At 35.0% G+C, this 12,500-nt stretch overlaps 1 protein-coding gene across 7 annotated transcripts in view; it reads right to left on the bottom strand.

The window, feature by feature from the left end:
• The window catches only part of LOC135198012 (glycine receptor subunit alpha-4-like), a 758,459-nt gene that overhangs the window by 132,093 nt on the left and 613,866 nt on the right, over positions 1 to 12,500 (bottom strand). For all 7 annotated transcript variants that reach the window (XM_064225359.1, XM_064225361.1, XM_064225362.1 and 4 more), the window contains one exon: positions 2,564 to 2,646. In XM_064225359.1, the coding sequence (XP_064081429.1) occupies positions 2,564 to 2,646 (83 nt within the window). The remainder of the gene's footprint in view (positions 1 to 2,563; positions 2,647 to 12,500) is intronic.

The following is a 12,500-nucleotide window of genomic DNA, read 5'->3' as shown; positions in this document are numbered from 1 at the left end:
ATCACAATTACCATGTCAAAAACTTTCTCTAGTCTTTTCAACTTCAAACTCCATACACGCTCGGTCTCAATAAGAGTAATCAACATTTTTTAAATCTATGTTTTCTATTACATTCTTATACAATAACCAACTCTGACTTTTCCGCTCGTTTTCAAAGACTGTCTGTCGAACCTTCTTACATCAATTAAAAATGGACTGTTTTTTTTTTTTTTAATATTCCCTTTTTTTAACCGAAAGGTTTCTGATATGAAAGCCCGTTTGTTCGCCTTTCATTCCACCTATCCAACATTTTATAAATCTTCCTTTCCTCTTCCATCCATCACTCCTAAGCTATATTTCCACTAAACTATCACTTCCTTTTATGTCAAAATATTCTGACTTATCTTTCCATATATGCTTGAATTTTCACAACGTGTTTAATGAGTTTTCAAATGCATAATTTGTCAACACTCGTTACTCGAAAATAACCCACCATAGAACACACACACAAAAAAAATGGTTTTTGAGACCTTTAACATCCAAACTTCGCTTTTATAAAGAAGATTAAGCTCAGTAATCCTTTAATACACTCCATCTTTGGCGTCCATAGATATCTCATTACTTTTCTATATATTTTACAAGGATTCCCAGTTCCACGTTGGCCGACTGCATTTCGCGCTCGGGTACCATTCGGTGGTCCGAAGTTCGGTTCTCGGCTCGGCCAACGCGGAACCAGAAGAATTTATTTCTGGTGATAGAAATTCATATCTCGATACAATGTGGTTCGGATCCCACAATAAGCTGTAGGTCCCGTTGCTAGGTAACCAATTGGTTCCTAGTCACGTAAAAATATCTAATCCTTCGGGCCAGCCCTAGGAGAGCTGTTAATCAGCTCAGTGGTCTGGTAAAACTAAGATATACTTAACTTTTAACAAGGATTCCCAAATGCCTATACAGATTAAGTGCTTCTTTTATTTCACCATCCATAACAACAATTAGTAGCCCATCTTCGTACTTTACGTTGACCTTATTTAATCTTAATCATCCTCACATTCACTCGCAACTTTCCATTCATACCATCGCTTTCACCAAATTGATCCAGGCTATCTTATATAACTTAATTTCAAATCATATTTTCATCAATGTAACAATGCAACAATTATTCCTTACCCTTATGTGCCAATACCCACAAATACTTCCTCTTACTGTGTGACCCAGGCCTTGAATTTGGAATATTTCTCTTATATTCCTAGACATGTCTGTGGGAATATCAATAATAAACACAGCGATGATAATGAATGAAAATTAACTTATATTCTCAGAATGAGTTACTTAGCATAGACATTTAACTTCTTCCATCATATGTTTGTTATATTTACACAAAAAATAAATAAATAAATATATAAAGAGAAAGAGAGAGATACCCAGTTTTTCAGACCAAAAAATGAACGCCTGAACCCTTTCTTAATCAGACGCAACACACTATTTCCAGTAACAGCTGAATATGCAAAATTGCGTAACTTCCTCCGATTAAAACTGGCAATGCATACGAAATAAATGCCAGTATCACTCGAAGCAGTCCACTCTAGAATTCTACGCAACGTGAAATCCTTTCGGCAAAACTCTGAAAAGAAATTCTGTTTCATTACGAAGACAGTAATCGTATCAGCATCCCGCCGGAGTTCTATTACAAGTTTGGCGTTCAATCTGAACTCGAGTTGGAGGACTTCAGCTTGTCAGCTCCAGTCACTTCGAAATGAAGTCATGCTTTGACGATCGCATTTTAATCATCCATTCTTTATTAACCCATTTCCCTCTCACCCACTGCTCGGAATTCTGTGAACATCATCAGCTCCATTTGCTGCGGTCCATGGGACTTAATGCTATTAATCCCTGCTCAAATTACCTGAATTTAGTAGCGCTGTTGTGATCGCTGATGTGATATTCTGTACAGCTCAGCCTACGGATAATACGATGGCTGCATTAGCTACCATTTCGACACAGTACGTCTTTTCTAAAACCGTATTTTTAACATCACTGAATAATTAAAGCGCCTAAAATACGGCACCCGCGTACATAATGCACACACATAGCTTGGTAATGAGCTTAAAATGAGTAAGCACGTCTCTGATACATACACCACACACGTATACAAACACAAACATTAAATATATATATATATATATATATATATATATACTATATATAGTATATATATATATATATATATACATATACTATATATAATATAGTATATATATATATATATATATATATATATATATTATATATATAATGTTTGTGTTTGTATACGTGTGTGGTGTATGTATCAGAGACGTGTTTACTCATTTTAAGCTCATATATATACATTAGACAGATAGATAGATAGATTGCCAGGCAAGGTTCACTCACTACTACCTTTGTCTTGAGAACACCTAGAACTTCCTTCAGGCATAAAAACATAATAAAAATATACAGATGTACAAGTCTTAGTCATACCTCGAAATATTCCTGTTCATAAGAACAACCTTTACTTACTTACGGCCACTCATGCAAAATCAATAAGAAAAGGGATTCTACTTACAGCTTTCGATTTTCATATGACACTCCTGCGTGTCATGCGGATACACCTGGAAATTCATCGCACACGAGAGCACCAGCGTTAACCTGCCAAAGATAATTTTAAGATGGTTAAATCATTTTGGCAAATCTTTAAAAATGTAACACTTTTCATTTACATTGGAGGAAGAAGAACCTACACCGTCTAATGTTATGACTCACTATAATCACAGCACTGAATTAGCAATAATCTTAATATCTAAAGGAATGAATCACTGACACAAATGACAAAATCGATGTTTTGTGCACAAGCTGGCCGAGATAGAAGCACCTGTCAATTAGTTTCCTCTGGATGGAATCTACTCCCACGGTATGGAGAATTTGATACTGAACGTTATTTATGGCTTAATATTTATGAATATAAAAACGTTAGGAGAGAGAAAGGCCTAATAAATACATACATACATACATACATTCATATTTATATGTATGTATGTATGTATGCTTGACTATGAAGAATATATATATATATATATATATATATATATATAATATATATATTGTATATATATACATATTATCCTTTATATATTATATATATATATACGTATATAAATATATATATATTTATTATATATATTATATAATAATATATATATAGAGAGAGAGAGAGAGAGAGAGAGAGAGAGAGAGAGAGGAGAGGAGAGAGAGATAAAAAAAAGGCAATACGCTTCTCCGCCCCACCCCAAAAAGGGCGATTCGACGGCTTATGTGATAGGATTAAAATAGATTCCAAAATGCGGACGCGATCACATCTTATAATCCCCCGAAAAAAGCCGGTAATGGAATAAAATCGAGGAATGACCTGAATGCCTTCCCCCATATGTTTCCAAAACCCAGGATTTGTAAATGAAGCTACTAATACCAGGATCAGAGCCCTTTCTTAACAGACATGCTATTAATATATTTAAAACAATTATACCTTTATATATGCAGGCTTATGTGCCCGTGCAAGTCCGTTTCATGTATGCATGTATGTATGTATGTATGTATGTATGTATGTATGTATGTAGTATGTATGTTGTATGTTTATATATATTATATATATATAGATACTATATAAACAATTATTCCTTTATATATGCAGGCTTATGCGCACGTGCGCGTCCGTTTCATGTATGCATGTATATACATTTATGCATACATAATAACATACATATAAATAATATTTACGTATTATAGTATACATACAAATAATATATATATATATATATATATATATATATATATATATAAATTTTTTATTGATATACTCGTATATATTTACATATAGATAAATAGATTTGTATAAACTCCCATTCCGGGCAAGTTTCTATTGGGATAAGATATAAACTTTAGCACTTCCTTTCCTTGGCGGCCACCCTCCATACCTGATCAATTGCCAGGTACATAAATCACCAATTGGTTATCGAAGACAAAATGTGTTTTTTGGCCTACGTCCAATTCACCCTGCCTATACGCTCTAATACATACATACATACATACATATATTATATATATATATATATATATATATCTATATATATATATATATATATATATATATATATATATATATATATATATATATATATTGTGTGTGTGTGCGCGTGCGTGTAAAAATATTCAACGATTGTTTTTAACATAAATCGCAGAAAGGATTAATTTCAAATACTTTTTTAATAAATAAATTCACCCCTGTTTAAAATTTTGTCTAAAAGCAAAATCATTACCAGAACTAACTGATTCACAAATTTTATTCCGTTTCAAGGAAGGTGAGAGAGAGAGAGAGAGAGAGAGAGAGAGAGAGAGAGAGAGAGAGAGAGAGAGAGAAAGAGGCGAGAGATGAGAGAGAGAGAGAGAGAGAGAACGTCCATTCAAAGTGACATTTTTTTTAGGGTAAGATTACGTATACTAGTACAAATGTAAATAATATAATAAGGATAATTCTCCTTGAAGAAATAAAATAACGACTACAGAGAAATGTCTTTTGAAGATAATAGTCAAATTAAAAGGACAAAACTTCAGAGGACCCACCCAAGCAACCTTGTGGGATTCTTTTCAGATGTTAGTGTCTCCAAGGGGACAAAATTGAAAGACTAGAGGGAACCTCACACCCAAAAAACATCTTCGCCGACGAAGACCGAGTTCCTACTGAGACTGTGGAGTATGTATCACTGCGAATCCCTGGTCTACATTTTTTTCTAAATACAGAGGGTTTAATACCGCTTGCATAAATTTCTATTGAATGTTGGTCAAAGAATTTAGCTTTTTTCGAAGGTTATGAATGAAATCTACAAAAAAGTTAAATTTGGGAGCAAACTTCAAACATCAAACTTGGACTGGACTAACATTTCTCACTTTGGGATAAGGAGGTCAAATGAGAGAACGTCTAAAAGAGAACTACAATAACGTTGAATAAAATCCCGGGAAATAAAATCAGGCTGAAGACAGCAAGCTCGGAGGGCAGACACGGAAGAACGGGCGCGAGGAGAATATAAGAATAAAAATGGAAAGCTAATGGAAGGCCGCCATTTCGAAAAGAAAAGATCGTAATGTGTGAGAGGAGACACATGGATAATAATCGTAAAGGGAGAAAGGAAAAACGCTGCCTTGTGGTGGCGTGCTTGTGGCTGTGTAACGCGTGAAAGCACGGACTGGTTTTATGAGAGCGCAATTCAGGACACAAACTAACACTGTGGATATTCATGGAATATCGGATTTTTGCCCTCTTGATAATGCACGTGGTTGCATCATTCCGAATTCCTTCTATCGCGAGACAAACCCGCTCTCTTTAAGAGTTCTCTTTGGACTAAACTTAAATAAATCAAATTAATTAAAGAAGAGACATGAAGATAACAGAGGATACGACATGAAGCTTGTTTAGAAAGTTCCTTAGAAGGCGAGATCTCCCAATCTGAATCAAAAGGAATTCGTACACGTGAGGACAGATTTCTGTTAGAGCAAAGGAAATGAAAGAAACTTTTCTGAGTTTGCAATATCACTCAGCCTGAGATAGGAAAACACACGATTATTTAATTCAATTTCAAATTCACAATGAGCACTCCGCATAACTTTTGGCAATAGAGAGGAGATGGGTGAAAGGTCTTTAACAGAAAACTAGGAGTACGGCCTTGTAAACTGCATTCCTGTCTGTAAATAAGTTTTCAGTTTCGTTTGTGGAGGCTGCATTTCTTACAAGTAATAACTCACCATGAGTGTGGGAGAGGAGGGGTGCTTCTGACTTGTCTTTACCCTTTTTCAGCTTCTTTCTGGCCATATAATTATAGTCTCTTCGTTTTCCCCCCTTTCCCATTTCTACGTCTCTGGAATTATTCGTTTTCTTGTCGCCCAACGTTTGAAACACATTCCAGGCTCACTCGAACTTTCTCCGAGTTACCTGTGCCAATCTGGATAGAATCCAAGGCAGGATGGACAGGAATTTGTTAGAATTCAAAGGATCCAAAACAATTACAGTGCCGTTTCAGTTTAGTGGTCCTTTGAACCCTCTCGTCGGGATTAAAACATCGTTCTCCGTATTATTTCTTTCAATCAATATTGCGTGGTTAGAAAGAATATTTTACCTAATGAAAATACTAACGATTTTTTATAGTATGTTTTCCCTTAAAGCAGGCCTTGCGTATCTGTGCTGGACTTATCCATAATAACATGAATTACAATACGATTACTTCATCTCATTCACTTTCTAAAAAAAAAAAATAGTACTTTAGGCATTACACCTCACAGCCAATGGGCTTGCCTGCGTTGCTCTAGTTCATTAGTTCTTTTTTTGTCTTGCTGTCCCACCCCCTCTCCATTATGTATAGATCCCACGTCCCCCTATCCATGAAATTTTAGCCAATTATAAACAATAAGTTGTCTATTTGTATACCATTATACTTCATTGCTTGTATGAGTATATAGATGAATGATTGATTTTTGTTTCATCGCTGATAAACTTTTATAAGTATGCACTGTACTATATTTCAGCGGAATAAACAATGTTCATAGAAAACGAGTAAAACAAACACATTACAGATTACACTGATAGAAAATATTTAAAAAAATACTAAAGGAAGCACTGATAATGATTTTGACAATTTTGCAATTACCATCACAAATTAAAAAAATAATGGCCACAATCTGACAACTGCTTGTGCCCCCCAGTTTAAGTTTCACTTCTCTGGTTGAACGTAGATATATGATGTTGCTTCGGAAGATAAATTGCGATAGAAATATAACGTTATGATCAGCTGCTCATATACTTAATTTCTATAAGCAAACTCTTTGAATTCTTCCGTGTTCCTTGAAATGGGTATGCAATGGGAGCAGAACTAAATTCAAAGCGAAATAATTCTATTTGGCTCATATTTCAATTAACAATGCTTACAGCTTAAAATGAATCATATGACTTCCCGAGTGACATATAAACTGCAGATAATGTTAGTCCAGAAAAGCATAAAGCACAAACATTCATAACTTCATGACAGTTGCTACGAACATCATACAAACAAATTTCCACTAAAACATACGGGTTAAATAACGTTTATTCACACTGTGATTTCCGTGGAGAGAGAGAGAGAGAGAGAGAGAGAGAGAGAGAGAGAGAGAGAGAGAGAGAGAGAGAGAGAGAGAGAGATTGTCTACTTCCTGCAAAGCTTCTAGAATGAAGAAACAAAGTTTGTTTCACCAAAGTGCCAGATTGCCTTAAGTTAACTCTGTATCTATAATTCACAAAGAGGCGACGGCAGAGTATCTAAGACGACATTAATTCCAATCGAGAAAGTCATTTCACACAACTTGCTCTTTGCAAACTGACCTTCTCTCTGTGCAAGAAGAGATCAGACGATGAGTTCCCTTCTGATCTCTCTCCACTTAGCAGCCGAGAAGAGTCGCATGGCACCCTTCTCCTTTCCAAATAAGGAGACGTTTGGCAAAGACGAATCCAGAAATAAAGCAAGTTAAAGGAACCACTTGATTAATGCAACGAAGGCTATAAAATTTGTTGCATATGCAACAAACGAAGGGAGAGGATCCTGCCTTAACTCGTAAAAGGGAATCAGTAACGAACTTATCCGGATACCAATTAGAGGTTTGTGAGGTGAGGCTTTGGTCATTAGGAGCACCTTCATAAGCTAAAAGGGGAGGGATGGTCCTGCTTAATACGATTACTAGCCTTGATACAATAGGGTTTCAGTTTGGGTTTGAAGTGAATGATGACGCTATAATGCTTTATCGTCAGCCTGCACTGAGGTTGATGAAATGTTATGGAATCCAATGTTAAGGTAACGAAGGCTAGACACCGAAGCAGATGGACAGGCCCGCACAAGGAAGAGCAAAGTACTCAGGGTACGAAGAAAAGGTGAAACAAGGAATTATAGGAAAAAAATTATTCTGCGGGACCCACTAATTAAACATGGAAACAAATTAAAGTTCTCCAATCGTACACAGTTACTGGTCTTGAAAAATTACGGTACAATTAACTTGAGCAAAAATCCCTACTAACAACTTAACGTGTGGCTGGGATGTGTCTTTTAGGATTTTTCAGGATCAAACCATCAACAAATTCCACCGATCGGAGGTTATACGAGAACACAGTGCGGAAGTGGAGTTGCCGCAAAACTGATTTACTGATATTGATTCACTGGTTGAAAGTAAGACAATATATTGACGCTTCATAACATTTAGAAATCTATAAAAGATTTATTATCATCTTAACAGAATGTTCATATTACTACTTAATTATGTGTGTACAATCAAAACGTAATTACTTGTCTTAGTCATACTGAATGCAAGACTGCAGATGTCTATGTATATGATTTATTCTATCGAACAACAGACAAGAAATCACTTCAGACAGGAATCAAACCAGGCACATGGATAAAACAGAGAAAACATATTCAGTCTAGAAAACAGGAGTCTAAGAAGGACTTCGAAAGAAATTTCGAATGCAAAGCCGTCTACAAAATAAAAATTGCAATTTTATGTATCCTATCTCTGATTCAGAGTGTTATAAAGAAAATAGCAGCGCCTTTCCACGACCATGTTTCCTGACGTCGTTTCTAGTCGAAGAATTCAATTTCAACATAGTTTGGAAACTACGTCAATCAGTACTGTCCAACTCACCATCTAAGTTTCCCTTGATGACAACTCCCGCTACGACCTGAGCAAAGTCAGTAAGCCCCTATATGTATATGTATATATATATATATATTATATATATATATATATATATATATATACATCGAGCTACAATGTCCTTTAATATCTAATTCGCTCTACCTCGGAATTAATATATTTTCATGTATGCTTACCCGAAGGGGAATTTTTTCTCGATAATAGATTTGCCTGGTCCTGGGCGCGAACCCAAGAAAACATTTGGGCCTCTCGCGGTGGTGGGGTAGGTAAAAGCTTCACTGACGTTCCTGGATTTGAATGTCTTCTTGGGTTAGCGCCCAGGACCAGGCAAATCTATTATCGAGAAAAAATTCCCCTTCGGTTAAGCACATATGAAAATATATTAATTCCGAGGTAGAGCGAATTGGATATTAAAGGACATTGTAGCTCGATGTATGTATATGAATCACGGTAATGTGATATGACTTATATATATATATATATATATATATATATATATATATATATATATAAAGTTATAGATATATTTTAATATATACACATATATATATATATATATATATATATATATAGATAGATATACAGATAGATAGACAGAAAGGTAGATAAATACATATATATATAATATATATATATATATATATATATCTATATATATATATATATATTATATATACATTATATATAAATATATATATAATTAGACAACTCATCTAGCTAATCACTTAGCGTCTGGGAGACATGCAAATATAAAAAAAAAAGAAAATGAGACAACTAAATTACGCAAAATTATTCCCATAAATTCTTATTGGACTTCATATTTGAGCCGTGATTTAAGGAAATTTAATAAAATGGAAAATTATGTTTCATAGTAGGCGATGTATTTGATAAAAATAAAAATCAAATACTTATCGGTATATGCTCTCAACTATGAATGTGAAAGTAATCTTTGAAGTAGTGATGAACAGGGTAGTGTGTGTGTGTGTGTATTGAGATTATTCTTAATATTTACTTAAGGTTAAAAACCAATCGGTCTTTCGCTTCTATCTATATTTTAAAACATTTCACTCTACAGAAATATCCGAGTTTCGAAACCCTTTAACTCCAGGGGCAGCTATTCACTACAATTTGTGTAGACCAACATGTCTATTCGCCTTTCCTTGTTTCCCCGATTCCACGCTTCACTCTCATTCCTTTAGGAGTGCGATGGCTTGGTTCACCCATTTCACCCTCTTGTTCTCCAGGTTTTGTGCGCCAAAGAGGGAAGTTCTTGCAAACAAACACAGGAAGCAAAGACAAATCGTATTTACATCCCTTGTTACACTGTTTTTGCTCTCTCTCTCTCTCTCTCTCTCTCTCTCTCTCTCTCTCTCTCTCTCTCTCTCTCTCTCCCTCTCTAAGAAATGGAAGAAAATGACAAAAACCGGAAAAAGTTCTTGCAAAAGTACTTAAAATGACATGACAATAATAATGAATAAAAGTTTATTTTCTTTTTTCTTTTCGCTAACTTTTCTGTTATTCTATGCATAATTTTACTGGTATTCCCTTTCTTTTATGCGATCCAGGCTGTCTCCTATAGCCTATCATAATCTGAAATATCTTTGAAAAAATGTACTGAAATGCTTTATCAGTACCAAGTAAGTAATGTATGACATTACCAACTCTCGAGGCGGCATTTTCTACTTTACATACAAATACAAAGTAACGAGTAAGCAGAGAAAAACGAAATGAAAAATTGGGCAGCAGACAGTAAATCACTAATTCCGAAATCTCATCAGAACCTAAACCAAGAAAATAAAATCAAAGTTATTCTGTTTTAAAACAAAAGTACTAAAAAAGTTTTTAATGATTTCCTCCAGAGAAGAAAAAGCAAATGATGTAAAATAATTTCGGAGTCATGTCTGAAAAAAAAAAGAATAAGAACGAAATGAAAGTGATACATAAGACAGCATCTACATGATGAATCGATATCTTCGTCTGAAGTACAGAAAGAATGAGTGAATATTGGCTCAAGATATTGTACAATCAGGTGTCACTGAGTCGTAAACGAGAGGTTAAGAAAATAATTAAAGAGGCATCAGGCACAGTGTAAAATGTTTTGGACACTGTTTATGGGTTATTAAGATTTTGGCCATAAGTTCCGAGGACAGGACACACACCTTCTTAGGGTAGTTATTACTGTTTATAGACATGGCAGAGATTCCTAGGTTTCCGGTAGTTTCCTAAGATTTAGAGTTTGATTTGCGGTATCAAAAGGTTTTCGCAAAGGGGAAAAGGATTTTGCGCTATTTATATTATTGTCCTAAATGGCCAAAAGGACGAATCTCAGCGAGATGAATCACTACAACTAAAAATATAATATATTATATGGTAAGACTAGTGTGTTTTCCTTTTAGGAGGATTTTTTTTACGGGGGAAAGATATACACAGAAAATTCCCTCAGATTGTTTGCAGTCATATTATTATAGATTGAACACTTTGAAATGAATATCTTGACACGTAACATTCATGATGCCGTTAAAAAATACTGGCCAAATTGCATAAAATATATAAAATCTGTCTATGAATTGTACAGCACGCATTAACATATTTGTAACCTCTGACTATCTCTGGAAACGCTATATTATTTTGATCAAGCCTCAGAATTATTCCTCGTAATAGAAAAAAAATTGCGTTCAATCACAAGAAAGCCATTCATCTTGTATGGTTTCTTTATTAGAAACAGTCAATCAATCCCCGAATAATAATAAAAAAAACATGGTAAATACCAGGCGCTATTTCAGTTATATTGCAACATGTTTCCTGAAAAATAGTCCATAGACTTTGGCAAACATACTACGCTCAGTTAGGATCACTCGTTGTTGCTTTTCAGTTATTTCTTTCCTTTTTCTACTTCTTTGTTTGTAAATATGGAATAGAATGTTCGATGGGCGTTCTCCCTGACGTTGTAGGTGAAAGAAACTACCGACACCAATATTTTAAGGAAGCCGATTGGTTTTACTCTTTTGTGGAATCTATCGGCGCAGGTTTAATATTGCGGGCATGTGCCTTTGATCATTATCAAGTGTAACTTTTAAAAATATCAAGTGGTGGAAACTGGGCGTTTTCCACTTATCTTTGTAACTTATAAGACTTATAAATATGAGCAAGACTATCCATGGAGAGAGCAATAAGGGCCCCGACGAAGACCAAAATACAAAATAAATATGGGAACACGTAATGGTCCATAACAACACGAGACAAAAAAGACTGAATGAAACTGGAAAGTGAAGCCCCTCAAGCAGAGGGGTCTAAGATCTCGGGAGATCGACTTGGCCATACTAAAGTTCGACACACCCTGTAACCAGTCCATGGCTAACTCCGCCCTTTCTAGACGCTGATTTATGCCCTCCAACTGCGCTGGATGGGTTCCGTCCATCCATCACAACTGATGGGAGTTCTCGCCCTCCCGCCACAAGATATCCACTTCCCAATGGTTTATCCATCCATTCTCTACGGCCAGTCAGTTTCCCGCGGTTTTATTTACAAGCCCCATTCACCGATAATATTGTTGATGCGGATGGAAATGATGTTTTCTTCGGTAGAGGAACGTGAAGGGAAAGGATGAACGTTTTGGGATTTAGATAAATATATATGTATGCACATATATAAGTCCTTCGTACAGGATTCAGATGCAGATACATATATACAATTTATATATTATATATATATATATATATATATATATATATATATATATATATGTATATATATATAATATATATATATGCACACACACACACACA

This window comes from Macrobrachium nipponense, chromosome 21, assembly GCF_015104395.2.
Source record: "Macrobrachium nipponense isolate FS-2020 chromosome 21, ASM1510439v2, whole genome shotgun sequence".
NCBI classification, from domain to species: Eukaryota; Metazoa; Arthropoda; class Malacostraca; order Decapoda; family Palaemonidae; genus Macrobrachium; species Macrobrachium nipponense.
Note: the sequence above shows the minus strand (reverse complement) of the source record. Positions and strands in the feature narration are given on the sequence as shown.